This window comes from Panthera onca, chromosome X (genome assembly GCF_046562875.1).
Source record: "Panthera onca isolate mPanOnc1 chromosome X, mPanOnc1 haplotype 2, whole genome shotgun sequence".
Lineage (NCBI taxonomy): Eukaryota > Metazoa > Chordata > Mammalia > Carnivora > Felidae > Panthera > Panthera onca.
Genome location: NC_138357.1, coordinates 39,099,800 through 39,121,921, shown reverse-complemented (window position 1 = coordinate 39,121,921; position 22,122 = coordinate 39,099,800). Strand labels below are relative to the sequence as shown.

The 22,122-nt window shown below is 50.6% G+C and overlaps 1 protein-coding gene across 10 annotated transcripts in view; it reads left to right on the top strand.

The window, feature by feature from the left end:
- Window positions 1-21,682, top strand: part of TMEM164 (transmembrane protein 164) — a 164,222-nt gene extending 142,540 nt beyond the window's left edge. For 9 of the 10 annotated variants that reach the window (XM_081793800.1, XM_081793803.1, XM_081793802.1 and 6 more), the window contains 2 exons: window positions 15,424-15,524; window positions 17,243-21,682. In XM_081793800.1, the coding sequence (XP_081649926.1) occupies window positions 15,424-15,524; window positions 17,243-17,449 (308 nt within the window). In that variant the 3' untranslated portion in view covers window positions 17,450-21,682. The remainder of the gene's footprint in view (window positions 1-15,423; window positions 15,525-17,242) is intronic. The other variant, XM_081793797.1, reaches the window with a different exon arrangement.
- Window positions 21,683-22,122: the final 440 nt, after the last annotated feature.

The following is a 22,122-nucleotide window of genomic DNA, read 5'->3' as shown; positions in this document are numbered from 1 at the left end:
AAGCAAATCAAATGGCCTTTGGGGACATTTCAGGAAACTGAGGTGTAAGAACCCCCAATGTTGTTCGAAGCAGGCAAGCCCTGCCTCTCTTGAGATAATCTTTAAGCTCATCTCCTGGAGGATGAGGCTTGGGATGCCTCTGTCCACTGTGCTAGTTTCTAGGACAGTTAAAGCAAGAGTACTTTGGCCAGTGAGGGCTTGAAAACCAGCTCCAGGGTCACACTGATCTCAGTTTGCCTGTTTCTCCCCCCACCCCCCTTTAGCCCATCCACCCTCCCCCATTCTTGTTCAACTAGCCTTAGGATGCTGGGAAAGTTCTCTTCCACTGGCTTGCACTTTGCTGGCCAGGCGAGGGGGCAGGGGAAAGGCCAAGGGGCTCAGGTAGGGTGAGGGAAGAGCTGTGGAATCTGAAACAATGGCCAAGGGCTGAGGCTTGGGCAAGTGGTGGATAGGAGAGTTTCTGAGAACCATGGGGTGCCCCCACTGAAGACTAAGGAGTTGGGTCTCAGGAATGCTTTACAAGGGCAGAGGATTAAGTCAGGTACTTCTGACTGTGATTGTAAGCAGCTCCCAGGAAGCCCTGCTTCTCATGTCTGGCCGGTTGTGGCCCCTCTCCTGGATTCAAGTCTCTGGGGCAGGGCCCAGGAACCTGCATTTTCTACACGGGTTCTCAAAGTGTGGTTCCTGGACCAGCAGCAGCAGCAGCCTAACTGGGGAACTTGGTGGAAGTACAAATTCTCAGGTTCCTGACTGTAGGTCCTATCCCACACCTACTGAATCAGAAAGTCTGGGGTGCAGCCCAGAAACCTCCCTTGTAACAAGCCCTCCAGTGTGTGTCTGGGGGAGTTGTGATGCCAGCTGAAGTCTGAGCGCCACTCTCCTGAGAGGATCTTTTTTTTTTTAATTTTTAAAAATGTTTTTATTATTTTTGTTTCTGAGGGAGAGAGAGGGAGGGAGGGAGGGAGGGACACAGAGAGACAGACACAAAAAAATCCCAAGCAGGCTCCAGGCTCCCAGTTGTCAGCACAGAGCCCGATGCGGGGCTCAAACCCATGAACCGTGAGATCATGACCTGAGCCGAAGTTGGATGCTTAACCCACCGAGTCACCCAGGTGCCCCTCCCCTGGGGGGTTCTGATACAGGCTGAAGGTTAGGTCTCACTGCCTCAAATGATCCAAGAGTTGCTCCCCTGCCCCCACCCACCACCTTGCTGAAAGCTCACCAGAGACCCGGCTGACACTAACTACGTGACTTGCGCGAGGCGCAGTGGTGTGTTACGTTTCAGTAGTGCTTTTCTGTAGACTAGCTCCATGCTCCTTTAGCTTTTCTATTCCTGCAAAGCTCCGGCAAGGTCCAGAGGGCCCGCAATTGCCCTGTAAGCGGGACAGTGCTGCTTAGAGGGGTTTTGATCCACACGTGTGGTCCTGTAGCAACATACTAAGCGTGGAAGCTGGGACCTGGGTCTCTAGACTCCAGTGCTTAATCTGCTAGGACAGGTCCACCTGCTGGATTCTTTGCCAGCTCAGGGTCCTCACTCTGCATGCTGTTGGCAGGGGGCTGGCTGTGAGGCTCGTAGATGAAGGTGGGTCTTTAAGTTGCCTCAGCCAGAGGCTGTGTGGCCCAGTCAGCCCCCGCTAGGCACTTTGAAGGTGAAGCCTGGCCTGAGTGGGCTCCGTAGCCCCTCAGGATAGGAAGTTGACAAGATGGGCCTTCCACATGGACACCTAACTTAGGGCAGTCTCTGTTTTCTTGTACGTTAAACAGACTATAGGGTCCAGTTCATTTGGTCGAATGCCTGGATGGAAGGGAAACCGGACTTGGGCCTGTGCTCAGTGGCTGAGAATAGGAATCCCATATCCATGGCCATCGTGGGATCATGCCACCCAGGGCTGTATCTCCTGGGCAGTGAAGGCTTGTAGAAGCTGGAAATCAAGGCGTCTCATTTAGAGAGGGCCCAAAGGTGGGTTGGCAATGCTGTTGGGAACTGAAGTAGTCATCCTCTTCCCTGTCCCCAAACCTGCACCTTCTCTGATGTTCCCTATCCCATTGAGTGGTACCACCATCCACTCATTACCCACGCCAGAAATCTACGGATAATCATTGGCCCTTCATTCCCCTTCTCTTCCGTATCCAGTCAGTGACCAAATCCTGTCAGTTTGACCTCCTGATCATTTCTCGAATTCATTCCCATCACTCCAACTTGAGTTTGGATCAGATCATCCCTGACTTGTTCTATTGCAACAGCCTCAACAGTGGTGTTCCTGCCTCTAGCCCCACTCTATTTCTTTTTTTTTTTTTAAGTGTATTCATTTTGAGAGAGAGCGCACATGTGTGCACGGGAGGGGTAGAGAGATGGGGAGAGAGATTCCCAAGCAGGCTCCGTACTGTCAATGCAGAGCCTGACGTGGGGCTTGATCTCACAAACTATGAGATCAGGACCTGAGCCAAAATCAAGAGTCGGACACTCAATCAGGCGCCCTTAGCCTTGATTTATTTCAATCTGCAGCCAGACTGTAAGTTCTGTCCCTTGCTTCAGAGTGTGATCTGAGGCCCAGCAGCATCTGGGGGCCAGTTAGAAATGCAGGCTCTCAGTCCCCACCCCAGACCTGCTGCACCGGAACCTGCCTTTTAACAAGATCTCAAGGTGATTTGTAAAGTCCCAAATATCTGATGTAGCCAACAGAATTCTTCATAAGGTGGCTCTTGTCCCTTGTTTATCCCTCTCCCCTTCATGGTAGTCCAGTGATTCCAAACTGTATACAGTCTTCAAACATACTGGGCTGCTTACTTCACTCTTCCTGCAAATCTTTATGGAACCCCTACTTTGTGCCAAGCACTTGCCGCGGATAAAGTCGTGAGCAAAACAGATACATATGCTTGCTTTCACTAGCTTACATTCTTATGGAAGGAGACAGTAAATAAATAAATGAAATATATAGTGTGTTAGATAATGTTACACTCCATAAGGGGAGAGGTAAAGCAGAGTCAAGGGTATAGGGATGCTGGATGGTTGGAGAGGTTGCATGTTTACATGAGGTAGCCTCTTTTTATTTATTTTTATTTTTATTTTTATTGTTAAGTTTGTTTTGAGAGAGAAGGGGGAAGGGGCTGGAGTTCTTACTCATGAACCATGAGATCATGACCTGAACCAAAATCAACAGTCTGACGCTTAACTGACTGACTGAGCCATGCAGGCGCCCTGAGGTAGCCTCATTTAAAGGGAAGGCCTCACTGAGAATGTGACATTTGAGTGAAGGCTCGTAAGCAAGGGAGTGAGCTATTGAGTACCTGGTGGAGGGATATGCCAAGAAGAGCAAATAAGCATACGGGACCGAGACACAGGAGTGTTTCTAGAATATTCCAACAACAGCAAGTAGGTCTGTGTGTCTAGAGCCATGTGAAGGAAGGGGTAAGTTGTAGGAGATGAGGTGAGAGAGGTGCTATTATAGATGAGGGGGCAGATCATATATAAGGCCTCGCAGACCACAGTAAGGACTTGGCATTTTATTCTTAGGGAGGTGGGAGGCCATTGGAGGGTTTTTAGCAGTGGACTCACATGATCTGAATGAATTTTTAAAGGGGTCACCCAGTTGTTCTACTGAAATTAGACCACGGGGGACAAGGGTAGAAGCAAGGAGACGTGTAAGTGTTGTTTGTAGTAACTCAGGTAGGCAACCATAGTGGCTAGGGTACTGACTGGAGCCAGAGAAGAGTCACTGGATTCTGGATACATGCTGAAGGTTCAGCCAACAGGATTTGCTGATGGATCAGATACAAGGTGTGAGCGCAAGAGGGGTCAAGGATGGCTCTCGAAGGTTTTTAACTTTAGTAACTTAGATGGATGACCATGAACCTAGATCAAGAAGACTAGGAGGAAGGATTTAGGCTTGTTTATTTCTTTTGGGGGGGGCATTGGGGAGTGGAAGTGCTCTTCCAGTTATCTATTTTTGTGTAGCAAACATCCTAAAATGTAGTGACTGAAAACAGTGGCTTATTATTGGAGTACACCAAACGATAAATCTGCACACTGAAGGAAACCGTCAACAAAACGAAAAGGCAACCTACTGAATGGGAGAAGATATTTGCAAATGATAGATCTGCCAAGGGGTTCGTATCCAAAATATATAAAGAACTTACACAACTAAACACCCCAAACCCAAATAATCCAATTAAGTAATCGGCAGAAGACCTGAATAGACATTTTTTCCAAAGAAGACATACAGATGGCCGACAGGTGCTCAACATCACCAATCATCAGGGAAATGCAAATCGAAACCACCGTGACTTACCACCTCACACTGGTCAGAAAGGCTAGTATCAAAAAGACCAGAAACAGCAAGTGTTGGTGAGGATGTGGACAAAAGGGAAACCTCAGGCACTGTTGGTGGGACCCTAAACTGGTGCAGCCACTGTGGAAAACAGTGTGGAGGTTCCTCAAAGAGTTAAAAAATAGAAATACTGTACAATCCAGTAATTCCGCTACTGAGTATCTGTCTGAGGAAAATGAAAACACTAAGTGGAAAAGATATATGCACTCCTGTGTTTATCGCTGCATTGTTTACAATAGCCAAGATACGGAAGCAACCCAAGTGTCCATCAGTAGATGAATGGATAAAGAAGATGTGATACACGCACACACACACCCCATATTGGAATATTGGCCATAAAAAGGGGGGGAACCTTGCCATCTGTGATAACATGGATGGACCTAGAGGGTATTTTGCTAACTGAAATAAGTAAAAAAAAAAGACAAATGCCCTATGATTTTCATTTATATGTAGAATCTAGAAAACAAAACAGATGTACAAACAAAAACAGAAACAGACTCATAAATACACAGAGCAAACTGGTGGTTGCCAGAGAGGAGGGAGCTTGGGGGGGGGGTGGGTATGGGCAAAATTGGTGAAGGGGATTAAGAGGTACCAAAAAACCCCCCAATGGCCCCATTATTTTTCACAACAGTGTGGGTGGACTAGGTCATTCTTTGTTATGGACTGAATGTTTGTGCCCTCCCCGCCCCCACAAGTTCATATGTTGAAACCCTAACTCCTGATGCGATTGTATTTGGAGATGGAGAGTTTGGGAGGTAATTAGGGTTCAATTAGGTCATGAGAGTGGAGCTTTTCGATGAACAGGATTGGTACTTTTATAAGAGGCCAGAGAGCTCCCTAGCCCCTCTTACCTTGTGAGGATACAGCAAAAAGATGGCTGTTTCTGAACCAGGAAGTGGGTTCTCACCAGACACCAATTGGCCAGTGCCTTGGTCCTAGACTTTATGGCTTTCAGAACTGTGAAAAAAATAAATTTCTATTATTGCAAGCCACCCAGCCTATGGTATTTTATTATGGCAGCCCCAAGCTACTAAGATAATTTTTCTGTTCGTCCTGCCTGGGCTCACCTGGAACAGTTGGGATGGCTTGGGCCTCTCTACCTGCAGGGCCTTTCCTGGCATGGGGGTCTCCAGGCGGCATTCCAAGAGGGCAGGCTCCAGTACACAGGTGTTAATCAAGCCTCTGATTGCATCCTGTGAGACGATATCCCATTAGTCAAAGCAAGTTACGTGGCTGAGCCAGGTGGGCCAAATGGCCAAATCACTGTGGGAGGGTATGACATAAGCGTGTGGATACCGGGAGGTCATGATTCACCCGGAGCCATTACTGTAATGATCTCCCGTAGGAGCCAAGATCAGAAGTTTAAGGAAGTGAGATGCCCATTTAGGTATCCAAGTACAGATAGTGAGTAGGCTGTGTGATATATGAGCCTGGAGTTCAAGGCCGAGGTCCAGGCTGAACTGTAAATGCTGGAGTCATCAGCACATAGGTGGTATTAAAGCCATGAGATTGGTTGAAATCACCGAGGGAATGAAAGTATGGAGAGAAAAGAAAATCTCCGAGTTCTGTAGCCTTGACTCTCCATTGTTTAGAGGTCAGGGAGCGGGGAAAAAGAAACACTAGAGGACAGTGATAAGGAGCAGGTTGTGAAGCAGGAGGGCAACGAAGACAGAGCAGTGTCCCAGAAGCCAGGTAGAGAATGTTTCAAGAACAGAAGTTTGCAGGTGTGTAAAATGAAGCCTGAGAATTGACCATTGGGTGCAGGAATGAAAAAGTTTTTTGTGGGGTGCCAGGGTGGCTCAGTCAGTGAGGCATCTGACTCTTGGTCTCAGCTCAATTAGTGATTCTGGGTCTTGACTTCAAGTCCCACGTTGGGCTCTGCACTGGGTGTGAAGCCTACTTTTTAAAAAAGGTTATTTGTGACCCTGTGGGGAGCTGTTTTGGTGGAGTGTGTGGTGGGGAAGGTAGAAGTGGAAGCCGGATTAGGGCAGATTAAGAGAGAATGGGAAGAGGAATTGTGGACAGGGAGTATGGACAAGTACTGTCGATAAAATTAGGTGAGCCACATATATAATTTCTAATGTTCTAGTAGCCACACTCAGAAGAGGTCAAAGAAACAGGTGCAGTTAATTTTAATCATACATCTTATTTAACCCAGTAACCAAAATATTATCATTCCAGTGTAACCAGTACAAAATTATTACCAGGATATTTTACATCCTTTGAAATCCAGTATGTATTTTACCTTAACAGCTCGTCTCACTTCAAACTAGCCACGTCTCGTGGGCTCAGGAGCCACACAGAAGTCACAGTAGTGACTGGTCCACTAGCTACCCTGTTGGATAATGGAAGTCTAAAGAATTTTTTCAAGGAGTTTTGCTCTAAAGAGGGGCAGAGGATTGAGGGGGCAGCAACGTCAGGTGTTTATTTGTGTTAGAGTGGGAGCTATTATAGTATATTTTGTTTATGAGCTGATGGGAATAATCCAACAGAGGAGAAGAAATGGTTGATATTAAGAAAAAACAGAAGCGGGGCCGCCCGGGTGGCTCAGTTGGTTAAGTGTCCCACTCTTGATTTCGGCTCAGGTCATGATCTCGGTTCATGGGATTGAGCCTTATGTTGGGGGCTCTGCGCTGTTAGTGTGGAGTCTGCTTAGGATTCTCTTTTCCCTCTCTCTCTGTCCCTCCCCAGCTCAAGCTCTCCCTCTCTCTCAAAATAAATAAACTTAAAAGAAAAAGGAAAAGAGCAAGTAGTTGCTGGAGTCCTACCGAGCAGGTGAGAGGGGACACGATCTGGATACAAATGGGAAGGCTGGCCTTGGCGAGGGTCCTGGGCAGTTCATCCATGGTAACAGGGGTGATGGCCAAGCACACTGAACACCGATGCAGACAGGTGGTTAGATGCAATCATGAGAGCTCTGAAAGCTTTTGCCTGATTCGTTTTATCTCCAAGAAGTAGGAGGCAAGGTCATCATCTGAGAGTGAGGATGAGGTAGCTATATTGAAGGGTAGAGAAGAGAGGAGAAAATATTGTTGTCTGAGAGGGTGAATGGACTGGGGAAGTATAGTGCGATTGCCTGGCAACACGAAAGATGCACTTGAGGTCTGTGATCACGAATTTCAAGTGAGAACAGTCAGCACTGTTGTTTTTCTCCAGGCACATTCAACTGTGTGGGTGCAAGCAAGGAATGAGGAGGAGATTGGAATTTAACCAGGGCTGGGTCGTGTGTGTGTGTGTGTGTGTGTGTGTGTGTGTGTGTGTGTCCAAGATGAGTATGATCATGAGAGGCGCCGTGGAGTCAAAGGTGTCTGCCAGGGATAATTAGAATGATGGGCCATGGAATCCAAGGAGGGGAGCAGGAGCTGTGAGGAACAGGAAAAAAAAAGTTCTGAGGCTTCAGAACGGCCATGTGAGTGAATGGCTGAGGCGCCGTAGAAGACAGGGTCCCTGAGGAGAGGGGGCCAAGGAATGGAGGGGCTGGGATGCTGGAAGGTTCATCCAGGCATTCGTTGAAATTATCAAGAAATAGGACAGGAATGGTTTTCAGGGGAGTGGTATAACATCCTCAAGGGGTGTTGAGGGCCATGACCCATATGTGTGTAGACAGCCCTAAAAGGGAAGACTAGTGGGAGGTACGGGGTAGTGGTTGTAGGGCTTTAGAGAGGAAGGAGGCTTGGTGGTCTGGAAACAGCAATGCAACGGAAGAGGTTACCTACTCTACTACGTACATGGGCTCAAGGAGAAAAACCAGTGACTACTTTTGAAGGCTAGAGGTGTAGCAGGCTCCTTGTGGGGAGAGGTAGGTTGGGTAAGAGCAAAAGGATGAAGGGGACATTCAGAGAAGTGATTGAAATATTGGGAATGTGGCTAAAGATTTCTCTGTGATTTTGCATGTTCCGTTTGCCTGGAATTCCCTTCCTTGCCTTGTACACCTGAAAAACTTTCCTTCATCTTTTACCACCTAACTCCTGCATCACTATTTTCCTGAAATTGCTGCAGCCAAGATTACCAGTGAGCAGCACGTGGCCAAACCCAGTGGCAGTATTTGTCTTTCTTTCTATAGAGAAGCGTGTTCCCAGTGAATTTTTAAAAAATGTTTATTTATTTTTGAGAGAGAAAGAGAGAGAGAGAGAGAGAGAGAGAGAGAGAGAGAGAGAGAGATCCCCCATGAGTGGGGGAGGGGCAGAAGCAGAGAGGGGGACAGAGGATCTGAAGTGGGCTCTGTGCTGACAGCAGAGAACCCAATGCGGGGCTTGAACTCAGGAACCATGAGATCATGACGTGAGCCAAAGTTGGACACTTAACTGACTGAGCCACCCAGGTGCACCCTTCCCCCAGTGGAATTTTCTGTGATGGTGGGAATGTCCTGCCTCTGCACTGCCCAATATGGTAGCCACTAGCCACATGTAGTTACTGAGCACTTAGAAATGTGGCTGGTGCGACTGAGGAATCAAATTTCTAATTTTATTTCATTTTAATTCCTTCACATGTAAATTGTCCCAGGTAGCTCGTGGGCTAATCTCCTCTGCAGTCCCGTCTTCTTGGGGATCCTTTTTGTTCTGGCAACTATTGCTGGTTCCCAGGCTCTGTCCTTGGTGCTTGAATCTCATTCTGTGGGCTTCTTCCTCACTGATCTCTCCATCCCAAGCTCTGTTTCCAGGTCCTTTCTCTCCTGAGCTCTGCACGTGGATACCCTGTAGGCATTCGGTATCAGTGTGCTCCAAACTGAACTCCTCTCTCCCCTAAATCAATTCAGTTACTGAAGTCACAGACTTGGGAGCCACCCTCCCCGCCTCCCTCCTGTCCAGCCGGTAGCCAGCTCATCCGTATCTGTGCAGCGGCGTCCAAACCTGTCTTCAGTCTCGCCCCTCTCCAGCCCACCGTCCACACGGCCAGAGCACGTTGATTCGCTGACATGTCAATCTGACCATGTGTGTCCCTATTTAAACCTCTCAATGGCATCTCATTGCGCGTCAGATAAAGGCCCAGTTCCTGGCCGTGTCGCCAATGAGGTTCTTCATGACCTGACCCCACTTGCCTGTCTCTCTGGCTCCATGTCTTGACACATGTCCCCTCCCACTTTATGCTGCACTGACACAGACCTGCCGGAAGACTACATGCGACCAGCATGCCGCGTCACACCTCCACAGTTCTTTCAGGCTGTCCCAGCGCCCCGAATACCCTTTCCCTCTTGCAGGCTCCGATCCCAGCTCCTCCTCAACGCTTCTTCAAAACCCACCTCAGCCGTCACCTCCAGCCACCCTTCCTCTGTGTCCCATCACCCACTGTGCTTTCAGTTATCACACCACCCTGTTATTCACTCTTATGCTGCCGGGCAGTTCTCGAGGGCAGTTCTCGTTATCCCCACTGCCGAGCATGGAGTCTGGTGCCCAGCCTCATCCCCTTGGTGGAAGCCCTTCCTGGGTGGGCTTATAGGATGGGAGACAGGGCCGCCGGGAGGCCTCTGGGGATCTGTCTTTGCTGCTGCTGGTGGTGCAGTTGACTTCTTTCCCAGCATGCGTGACGCTTCCTTCTGGTAGAAATCGATTTCAGAAAAAGCTATTATCTTGGTTCCCCCTACCTTTAGAGATGAAACGCTTCTATCCTCCTGGGAATCAAGATGCTAGCAGAAAATGTCACATTTCTTTCTTCAAGTAGGAAAAAAAAGTTTTATGTGTTTAATTTTTCTGAAAGTGCTCAAGTTTCTATTTGCCTTTGGAAGAAACCTGGTTTTTCACTTGGATTATCCCAAGGGCCACATTCAGGTATATGGAAAAAAGGAAATGTGCGTTTGCATACAATTTGCATATATCTATGCAGAGTAGATCATTTATTCTCCGGGTGCTTGCTTTTTTTTTTTTTTTAAGTTTTCAGAGAAATCGAATCTTTGATTATCTTTGCAATGAAAAGAACCAACAACAGTAAAAAGGCAGTGGAAACCACAGTCAAAGCCCCCACCTTAGGGCGCCTGGGTGGCTCATTTGGTTAAGCATCTGATTCTTGATCTCAGCTCAGGTTTTGATCTCAGGGTGGTGAGTTCAAGCCCCACGTTGGACTCCGCGCTGGGCGTGAAGCCTACTTAAAAGAAAAAAAAAAGCAAGCTCCCCCATCACAGGGAAGATCACGTCTTTGCAAGATTCCCTTGTCTTCTTCCAGGCTTTTTAGGATATTTTGGATGGCTGTGGTTTTGCCATGCTAAAAATAGCAGCCGCCTGCTGTGTGCCAGCTAGCTGCTCTGTTTATTTTTCTATATCTCCTATTCCACTCAGCAGCCCCAAGAGGTGGATGTTACCTCCAGTCTTCATACAGGAAGGGCTCTTAGAGGGGCAGCACTATTTGCCCAAGGTCGCTCCCACCACCAATAGGCAATAGCAGAGGCAGGGTTCAAACCCAAAAGGCTGTCCAACCCCAAGTCCTTTGTTTTAAACCATTAAGCTCTATTTTCCATCATTGGCATACTGTTTGGTGTTCTGCCTTTTACACTTGCCATTACTAGCCAGGGACTTTTCCACACAGGCTCATGGTTTGGATGTCATTTGAATGGCGGTTGTCATTTGAATGGTGGTTGCATGGTATTGAGGTGCCAGAGTTTATCTCTCCATTTGGTTTGTTTCCAGATCCTCCATATTGTAGGTGGTGCAGCTGTAAATATCTTTGTGCAAATAAGGGCCATCTGTTGGGTTCTTTAGGCATTCGATGGTTGTCCTCAAAGTAGTATTGCCAAGCCAAAGGGTTTCATATGGTTTGAGGATTCTCTGGAAGGTCTGTGCTATTCGTTCTCTCACACGCTGATCATTTTTTGAGTGCCTGATGTGCACCAGGTGCTGGAGGGGACGGGGGCGGATTCAGAAACGGCTCCTCATTGATGGTCCACTGTGGGGTGGATGGGGCAACAGAGTGAACGGTACTAAAGTGGGGGTTTGGGCAAGGGGCAGTGAGAACATGTACCCTTGGCAGTGTCTGAGTGTGTGTCCCTTTCCCCCGTAGCATAGGGCGGGGACTGCAGGGCAGGGGAGGTATGCAGTGAGGAGAGGGGCTGCCGCCTCCCTGCTTTCCCCAGGTCTGTGGCTAAGCTGCCTCCAGGCTGAGGACCTCCTGGCTGCCCCCTCCTGTACCTTTCCTGTGCCTGGCCCACGTGACCTCTCACTACCGCACAGCTGCCACTTAGGGAGAGCCAAGCAGAGGCTGGAGGGAAGGGACACCTGGGGAAAATGGCTCAGGGCTTGAGGGGCCTGAGCACAAGCCTAAGCCCCTGCTGGTCCTCCGGGTCCCCTCTTACCCTTAATGTCCCCAGCAACCAGGGGACAACACGGTGCCGAGTTCCCATTCATTCAGCACACAAAGTGTAAGTGCATAGCTCAGTGTCTTTTCACAAACCAAACGCTGTGCCAGATGCTAGGAACACAGAATCCAACAAGGTCCCCCACTCCAAGGCACTCTGGTGTAGACAGGTAGACAGACCAGGAAAGAGACGGTACAACTCAGGGTGGCGTAGGACTGGACAAGTGGCAGCAGGGCCACTGAGCAGCGAGCAGCCCAGCAGTGTCTGAGAGCCCAGTGCCCTGCTCTGACTTTGATGGTGGCACCCCCCCATCTCCCAGCCTCAGTGTCTCCATCTCTAAAATGGAGGGACGAGTTTGATGTGCTCGAAGGGCCTTCTGACTCCAGTGTGCTGTCAGCCTGGCTATTGTTCCCATAGCAAGCCTGAGCTTCTCCCCTAGAAGACCTGCCTGGCTTCAGTCACCCCATCGTATTCCTTCTCCTCTCCACCCTCCACCTCCCACCCCCATGGTGTTCCTTGGTGTTCTGCCTCTGGCCTTCGTTTCTCAGTCTACACGTGCCCCTATGACTCTGCTTGTGTTTGTGTGCCAATGACACGTATATCTGGATGTTCAGCCCCACCCTCTTCACTGAGTTTGTGACTCATTATAATAATTAAAATAGTCAACATTTGTTAAATACCAGAAACCACACTATGACATGACTTAAATTATGTCATCTCTTGGGGCGCCTGGGTGGCTCAGTCAGTTAAGCATCCGATTTCAGCTCAGGTCATTATCTCATAGTCCGTGAGTTCAAGCCCCGCGTGGGGCTCTGTGCTGACAGCTCGGAGCCTGGAGCCTGTTTCAGATTCTGTGTCTCCCTCTCTTTCTGCCCCTCCCCTGCTCATGCTCTGTCTCTCTCTGTCTCAAAAATAAATAAAAACATTAAAAAAAAATATGTCATCTCTGCAGAACCTGGGTGGCTCAGTCAGGTAAGTGTCCGACTTTGGCTCAGGTCACGATCTCATGGTTGGTGAGTTCGAGCCCCACAGAGGGCTCTCTGCTGTCAGTGCACAGCCCACCTCAGATCCTCCCTCTCCCTCTCTCTCTGCCCCTCCCCCACTTGCGCGTGCACTCTCTCTCAAAAATAAACAAACATTAAATTATGTCATCTCATCTACCCAACAACTTTGAGAAGTAGGCAGTGGCACCCCCATTTTATAGAGGAGTGAAACTGAATTCAAGCCCTTGACGTTGATAAGTGACAAGAGCCAGGATTTGAATACCTGTGTCTGCGGGCTCCAGTGCCCATACGCTCTGCCACCGTGCTATTTCCCAGGGTGCCCTCAGCGGCCCGAGAGACATCTCCACTTGGATATTTTGCAGACGCCTCAATTTCAACATGTCCGATATTGGCCTCATTGTCTGCCTACTTTCTGCCCCAATCTGCCTTTTCCTCTCTTCTCCATAACAATAAATGGCACCATAGGCCCAAGGAGGCCCAAGCTAGAAGTCTTTCTAGATTCGTCCTGACCCTTCCTCCCCAGCATCCAGCCTTCTACCACATCCTGGTGAGTCCTTCTTCCACTTTTCTCCAGTCCTACTGCTGTTACCTTTGAGGGCCATCCATCCCCTTCCCTCTTTGGGTTCCTGCAGCAGCCTCCTTATCAGTCTCCTTGCCTCGATGTTCTCTGCTCCATTCCTTCCCCCGTGCTGGCCCGCGTGACCTTTCTTGAGCACATGTCTGATCACATCACTTTCCTGCTGTTTTCTGGGCCTCTGCAGCAGAGCGCAAAGCTGGCCATCCATGGGCTGAAATCCATCCAAGAAGACGTGTTTTGTTTGGTCCGTTGAGCATTCTTAAAACATTTTGAATTATTTGCCAACATTTAAAAATCAGGAAATTCCACGCGAAAGTTCAAATTTCTGGCTTCCCTTGCAAAACTGGAAAAAAAAAAAAAAAACAACTGGCAACTCTGGGAACCACATCCCCGCAGGACAGTGGTTGGATTGAGCTGAGTGGTGGTTGCCATCTTTAGAAGGGGCATGGGCTTTCCAGTTGGCCAGTCTCCAGCATCCTTAATGTCTCTTAGTCTCTGGTCACTCTCCTCCCAATTTCCTACCTGAGCCTTGTGGCATCTGGGCACATGACCCTCCAAGTATGGGATGAAGCCCAAAGCCCCTCAGCATGGCTCCTAAGGTCTTAGAGTAGACCAGCCCTCCACCAACATCTGGGTCTTACTCCTGGTCGCCACCCCTCTACACTGTCCACTGTGTCCCCAACTCTTAGCCATAGTTCTCTGAATTGCCTCGCTCCCAGGAGCTCATGTCTGCCTTTGTGCGAGCTACCGGCTCTGGAATGTCTTGGCCCCTGGTTACGTCCTTCAGGACTGCTCCGTGTCCCCTCTACCAAGAAGCGGTCCTTATTCCTACATCTTTTCTCCCCACCACCCTCCCCCCCCCACCTCAAGCTGGGTTCTATTCGCCTATAATATGTAGCACAGACCGCAGGCATCACACCCATCATATTGGGTTCTAATTGTCGATTGGCATGTTTGCCTCCCCCGCCAGACTATGAGCCTGGACTGTAGGGAGCCTGTCTTCTTGATCTTCCTGTCCAGGGCTTGGAATATAACAGGTACTTAACAGCTGGTGAATGAATGGATGAATCAGTGAAAGACTGACTTGGGAAAATAACCACCCTGGGATGTAATGTTGGCGCCTACTTGCTTGGGGTGGAGGGTTCCAGTTTGCTTTCATTCTGGAGCCCCCCGCCAAATCCCCATTTAGAGTGACACCCCACAGCATTCTATAAGCCATGCACCTCCTCTGAAAGCTCTGGAATGCATCCAGGGCTACTGGGATGGTAGTTCCTAGTGATGGCTGGACGGAAAATACATCACTTTCGGTGCTCCAGGGGGAAGGAGTTGTGTAATGATTGGGAAATGGCATCGCCATTGGATTTGGCACGTTCTGTGGTTATTTGAAGAATAATGATGATGTGCTAAGGGCAGCATCTAACACCCATCGAACACTCACATCGTACCCAATCCTGTATTACGAGTGCTCACGATATCATTGCCTTTATTCCCTGTGACAATTCTAAGAAGGAGGTAGGACTGGTATCCTGAGATTTAGGGGAGTTTCAACAACTTTTCCAGGGCCACGCAGGCAGTAAGAATCTAGACTTGAACCCAAATCTGCCTGTCATGACAGTTAACCGTCTCAACCACCCTACCATACTTCCTCAGTGGCATCCCTGTTTAGAAACATGAGGGAAAGATGAAAATAAACGTGAAAGGGAAGGACATATGAATATATATACAGTTAGATTCCAATTGGCGATTAAGAAAAAAAAGAAAAGTAACTCCTGAGGCATAGAGAAAACAACCAAGTGCACTCACGTACACACACACACACACACACACACACACACACACACACACATACACATACACGTTAGCAGGGTTGCATTTGGGTAGTAGAATGCTAGGGATGTTTTTCTTTGTTTTCTCCATCTTGTTTCTACTTTCTAGCATTTTCTGAATTTCCTTTAATGAGCATGCATTCCTTTCATAATAATAATAATAATAATAGTAATAATAATAAAGAATCCTCCCTTCATAATGGCCCCGGCAATATGTGGCAGAACAGAGGGAATGGCTGGTGGGACTGGCTTTGAAGTAGATGTCACCGAGCAGCGAGGGGGTGTGTCAGCTGGCAGCGGCTGTGGCCTCAGCACCTGCGGCCTCAGCACCTGCACCTCAAGGGGCAAAGGAGAAGCGGGTCCCCAAGCCTGCCGTCTCACCATCTTCCCCTTTTTCCTCCAGGTGCTTACACCCCAGAGCCCCTCAGCAGTTTCCGGTGGGCCCTTCTCTCAACTGGCCTCATGTTCTTTTACCACTTCAGCGTCTTGCAGATCCTGGGCCTGGTAAGTTCGGTTCTGTTCCCCTTCTATCCCCTCCGTTTGGACTTCTCCATAAATCTTGATAATCCTGGTTGGCGCTGGTGTATCGTTTTGTTTTGAAAATACAAGATGCCAAAGGCCAGCATGTCACATTGTTGTGTCTGGGTTGCTGATTTATGATCCACAGCCTGGGCCTCTCCAGAGAAGTTTCTGAAGCCTTCAGTATTGATTGTTCCTTTCATCCCTGGGGAGGCAAACGTGCCCTTCACTGATGACCACCCGGGTCGGGAACAGTGAGCTGCAGCTGGAAGGGGGTTTGCTGTGGACCCCATGTTGGGGGGGGGGGGGCACAGGGAGGCAGGACCTTAAGCCCAGGCCCCAGGGCCTGGAGGCTTCTGGGGGCTTCTGACCTTGGGTCCATTCTGGGCCTACTCCCAGGCCCTGGGCTGTGTGGCCGGTGCAAGTACCGTGTTGGGGGACTCCCATGGCATTCTGGGGTGTTCAGACCCGCCTGGAGCGTGGATGATGGCTGGACTCAGTAGTTGAGTTATCCAGAGTCCAGAATTGCTGAGTGCATGGGTGTCTATTGGTGGCAGGGTGAGGAGGATGAGCTCGAGGCTGGGGGTCAGGAGACCTGAGGTCAAGTCCTGGCCCTGTCACCATTCTGGGTCACCTCACCCTCGAGGGTAGAGAGCTCTCCACTCCTCTGTGATATGGTACAGACGCCCCCAGGCTCCCCGAGAGGTGCTGAGGACTTGTCTCTAACGTGAACAGGCTTGAAGGGCTTTGGAAGGCAGGTGCCGTGGCCATCCTCGGGGCCGGAGTGGCAGGTCTGGTTTTGTGCGTGAGCGGCATTAGCGTAGCATCAGCCGTGTGGAGCCTCGCGAAACCTGACAGGACTACGGCACAGGACCGATGTCACCCGTGCCTCTGTAGAAGCAGTCACTTTCCCTTCCCCACCTTGGCGTATCGCTGCTCTGCTCTGGTTTGCCTGGAGGGCAGTTTGAGCTCTTTGCCAATGGCGTGAATGCTTCCCGCGCTCTAGGAAGGAAGTAGTATGACGTTTACACTTACTCTGACCGCTCTCTACTGGGACTGCTTGATTCCAGAGGGGTCAGTGTCCTCATGTCACCACACATAACCATGCTCAGTCCCACCTCCAGGCCGCGCCTCCTCTGAGGAAGGCACCATGCACTCCATTCCTCTCCATGACCCCCATCCATCCTTCATGAGTCCATTCAGGGTGCCACCTACTTCATGAAATCTTCTCTGAGGACTCGGGCCCCATGCTGTACACTCCTCAGTTCTCCTGGTGGGGAACACCTGGCGCGCACCGTCCACTCTGAGGTCAGATGCGGTTGCCCATGCCAACGCGGTTGGCCTCCAGTTAAGCGGAGGCAGGGACCATGCCATTGACTGTTCGGTCATCCCCTGATACCTCTCTGGGTACTAGGCTCATAGTAGTTGCTTAGGAATGACAGCAGGCTCTAGACCCAACCAGAAGGCAAGACTGAGCAAAACCAAACAGCTTTTCCATTGGATGGCCTCCCCCATCACCTCCCGAGGGCTCTAGCCTCGACCCACTCCAAAACCCTAGGGCAGAGAAATCCCACTATGAACAGGTGGGGATTTGTTAATCCCTCCTTGTTTAGTCCCCCAATAGGTAGAGATGGCTGAACTGGCGGAAGCCAGAGAAAGCCTCAGGATGGTGAACGCTCACTCTACCTCCCTTATCCCTGCAGGTCACCGAAGTGAATTTGAACAACATGCTGTGTCCGGCCATCTCAGACCCATTCTACGGCCCCTGGTATCGCATCTGGGCCTCGGGACACCAGACTCTCATGACCATGACCCACGGGAAGCTGGTCATCCTGTTCTCATACATGGCTGGGCCCTTGTGTAAATATCTGCTGGATTTGCTCCGGCTTCCAGCCAAGAAAATAGACTGAAGGTGCTTGTCTTTTTTTTTTTTTTTTTTTCTCCCTGAGGAAGCAAGTCCTGACTTGACTTGGAGAACACCCAGTTCTTGATGAAATCATGGGGAGAGGGCAGTAGGATGTCTGGTGTATTTCTCTTTCCCTTCTCTCTGTCCCTTTCTTCCATACTCTTCCCTCCCCAGCTCTTCCGCCCAGGACATCTCCTGGGCCTGAGGCATCATGCTGAGGGTGGGATCCTTTCCCCTCCCCTTTGGCTCTTTCTCTCTGCTCCTAGTGGCCTTATGTGGGCGAAAGTAGTCTGGCTTTCACTCTGCTTGTTGGTGCTTTCATGACAGCTGGTTGAGGGGACGGGGACCAACAAGCAGTAGTTCTTTTGTTGGCATTGAGGTGATGAGATTGGGTTGGGTTTCATTTCTCCACTGCCAGGGACCTCCAGGCTTACGCCAGGGTCCCCTTTTGTCTCCAGCACAGCCCCCACCATGATGGGACCGAGGCCTTGTTTCTATACCAGCGGCATGCCAAGAGCCAAGGGATTTCCCCACTCATGGCCAAAATAGAACCTGCCAGAGTCTTCCCATTGGTGTCCCATGACTCAAAGCAAGCAGCCAACTAGCCACTCCCTCCAAGATGCTGCCCTGCGGTGGAAGGTGGGGGCACTACCTGACCCCAAGGCTAGATTCTTCTGGGGGTAGAGAGCTGTTGCAGTGGCAAAATCCAAAGTGAACAAGTTTAAAGTCTCCACAGCTCCTACTTGGCAGGACCCTGGGTCCATCCTGCCTGAGAGAGCTGAGAAGTGACCCACATCCCAGTGAGAAGTTAGCATAGAAATTAATCAACAGAAGTGGTAACTTGAGAAAACTGTGATTTGAATCATATGCTCCATTTTAGTTCAATGTTGATAACAGATGCCCTTTTAATCTTGAGTGCCCCTTAAATGTTTCTCTCTCTCTCTCTCTCTCTCTCTTCTTTTTAAAAGGCAGCTTCAGGGAAGAGTGAGCTGGAGTTGGTTGGGGTTTATTTTATTTTATTATTATTATTTTTTTTTTGTTTTGTTTTTGTCAGTTTGTTTGCTTCTTTGTTTTTGGTTGTTTGAGTTCAGAGAATCCTTGCATCAGGGCCTGTCTCTGCGGGGGCTCCTGTCCATCCGTTTCGTGCTTTTTATGGGCTATGTCAGCATTCTGGGTTTGGAAAGATACAGATCCTGCCAGTGTTGTTTCCCGAGGGCCAGGGGTCATCACTGTAGCCAGATTCAGTGCTGAATTGTTTAGCATCAGGTGGGCATCACGCACTCCCCTACTCCCCACCCAGCCCACCCTCGAAGCCCCTGTGTAGGTTGGAAGGGAGGTGCCAAGCAATCAGACCCCCATAGATACAGGTTCAAGTGCTTCAGAAGGAACACCTTCTGTTGAAAGACTTGAACTCAGTCACACATGGACTTGAAGGAGGGAGCCAGTGCCTGGGCATTTGCTGACTCCTTGTGGGCTTCAACTAAGAACAGGTTTGCTTCAGAACAGTAAAAGCTGGTTCAGTGACTTCCTCTGATGGCCCCCGTTCTCCTCTCCCACTGTGGGCAACTGGGAGGCTTTGGGCTGGGGTCCCGTATTTCAGCTGTTACCATATCAGACCCAGGTTGAGCGTCAGTGTCTCAGTGGTCGATTTTAGCAAATGGACCTACGGAAGGCAGCAGAGTGCAGAAGAGTCTCTTTGAGCATGGTGAGGCCCCAGAAGCCACACCCGGGAGGGACTGCCCTTCTCCAGTGGCCTTGCTAGCCTGGAGGCCATCAATCCCCAGGGTGTGGGGGAGCCAGAGAGAGCACACCTAGTACTCTCACTCCCCTTGAGCTCCTCATGACGCACAGCCTTCATTTTCTGCCGTCTTGGAGGGTCCGGCCAAGTCTTTTTAGTGACTCTCACCCTGGGGTCGTCCTCTGGAAGGGGGCCCCTCTGGAGCAGCTAGACTCACCCTGCCCACTGTCAAACCGCTGCGTGTAGGAATGGCTGACGAGGAACTGTGCGAGGCCTCGGTGCCCCTTGGCTTGTCACAAAAGGAAAGGTTGGGAGGAGGTCACGGGAGGAGCCCCTGGGGGCATGTCCTGTCCCCTCCCAGAACAAGGAATCTCTGCAGGCAGATGGTCTGTGCTGCAGCTGGGGGCCCGCAGCCTGGGTGTGGCAGACACTCCTCTTTGGAATGCCACCGTGGCACGGCGAGTCGGCACTCCCTCTCTTCCTCTCCGTCTCAGTGGCATGGCACAGGTCACCCGTCAGCCCGGGCTTCCCTGTGTCGACATGCCTTTGCCCTGGCTCCAGCTCAGTGCCCCATTCGGGCTGATATTCTTTTGCTGGGAAGGAAAGAAGAAAGTGACATCCCGGAGGCAGCTACATGTGTCCAGGGAAGGGGGAGGTTGGGGGGGAGGTTGGGGGGGAGGTTGGAGGGGAGGTGCAGGACTTCCAGGGTGCCAGGCCAGCTCAGAAAAATATAGGCAGAAGGAATAGAGAGTGAGCCCTGTCCACAGGCTGCGCGCGGCATCGTGGCTTGTGTGGGAGGTGCTGGGGCGCTGCAAGTACCTGATGTGGTCTTGTAGCTCACTCTTAACCTTGGGCCCAGCCCATGGTGAGAGGTGACCTGGGCACCCCTACAACAGCCTGCCTTGGAAGGTGGCCCCTGTGCCAGTGGGCCCGGGCTTCCCAGCTCCTGCCGAGGGCTTTCCTGGCAGGTGCCAAGGAGGTTCCCCAGCCACCTTGGCCAAGTTTCCATATGCCATTTGCCAGCGTGCGGGAGCTCGCTGCGTGCGCGCACGTGTGGGTATCTGAGAGAGTGTTCGTGGAAGTGGACAGTTTCTTCTCAAACAGCCCCAGGAAGCGAAAGGAGGGCTTTCCCAGCCCCCAGGTAGTCTTGGCCAAGGATCTGGGCCAATGATAAGAGTCCGCTTAGCTGGCCAACTTTGTGGCATCAGCTCAGAATAGAAAAGATGGTCACGCCTGCTTGCAGCCCCCTCCCTCTTCCCAGGTATACACATTCCTCTGTCCTCTCGCAGGGTGGTCTGGGGTTCAGTGGGATGGTCGGCTTCCGTCGCTGTCTGGTACCTCCAGGCTAGCTACCAGATCACCCCATTTTGCTGTAGCCTCGCTCAGGGTTTAGCCATTTGTGCTTGTGTTATGTGAAGTGGGCACAGCTCCCCACCGGTAGCAAGTTGTCGGTCTGTCTCTGCGCCCCGGGGCTGGGTGGGGCCCCGGGGCCTGAGCTCAGTGGCTCAGGGGTAACAGAAAGCCCTTGATCTCCCCCCTCCCTCGGCCAGAAGGACTTCCCTGGGTTTGTAGGCGTTGATCCAGAGTCATATGTCTTCTCTGGGAGATTGACGGGGAAGCCGGGGCGGAATGACAGTACAGGCCAAGATGCTGGTGCTGGTTTGCATAGGGAGGGCGTCCCTCAGGCCCTGGCAAGATCGGAGGCAGGCCCCAGCCTGGGGAGGGTCTTCCCGCCACATGGCCTGCCCTGCCCTGCCCTCTCTGAGGGGGTTAGAGTCCACGAGACGGAGTGAGCCGCCTTCTTCTGTATATAGAGTGAGCCAGTACTGTGCTCAGGAAAACCTAGTCACTTGTCGCTGCTCTGTCTGTGACGTTTTCGTACACTGGTTTGCTACTCCGGGCACGAAACAAAAACAAAACAAAGTCGTTTCAAGCAACACTGTCGTTTTGGAAACTGACTTTTCTTTTGGTGTGCGTTTTGTATTCTATTCTAAGGAATTCTTCATTTATCTTGGTGTTATTGTGGTGGAGAGAATAAGATAGTCTCATTTTTGCCAGGAAATGGGCACATGCCTCTGTCCCCGCCCCCATCCTTCCCCATTTGCTGTGCACTGGGCAGATCCCTCCTGTCACGTCCCATCCCCCCACTCCCCCACTGACTCCTTTTAGAACCAGTCTTTGTGAGCCTCCTAGACAGCAGCAGGGGGAGTGCCCTTGCCAGGCTGGTTCTTGGGTGGCCCTGTGCCCCCACCAGTTTTCTCACCTCCCCGGGGCATCTTGTAATGTATTTTCCTCTGTTTTGTAAAACCTTCTGATTGTGCCGAAATGGTTTCTGCAGTCACCTTTAGAAATAAGTGGTCATTCATTTGTGTGCTTAGCATTCTGAACTTTCAGTCTTAGCTTTTTCTGTTGTTGAAGATCCCTGAGCGGTCCCCTCACCATGGGACTTTACTGTTACAATGTTTTCTTCATTTACTCTGATTAAAAGATTTATGAGAACCCAGGAGTCCTGGCCTTCCTTTCCCAGAACCTTCTTAGAAGCCCATCTGCTTCAAAAAGTAGACAGAAAGGGGCCACTTGTCCTCCACACCATGGAGGGACCGCCAAGGGGTAGCTGGCGCTGTGCACAGCTTTGCCCCGGGGGCCCCGCGGCTGGCCCTGAGCTCCATGCACTGCCTGCTTCTGCTGGGGCTGCCCCGGATGCAACAGGCCTGCTTGCTTTTAGCAGGGACTGTCTTCTGGGGACATCTGCTGGGTTCCTGGAGCCCCACAGTGTGCTGGGCCATGTGGCATGACTGCTCTTAGAGGAGGTAACTTAGAAACCTGACATGTCCAGGGCCACCTTTCCCGGGTTCCCCGAGGGCCGGCAGGTTCCGTGCCAGAACTGTTCAGCACAGGCAGACTGTCCCGTGGGGTGGGGGTGGAACACTATCAGCCCT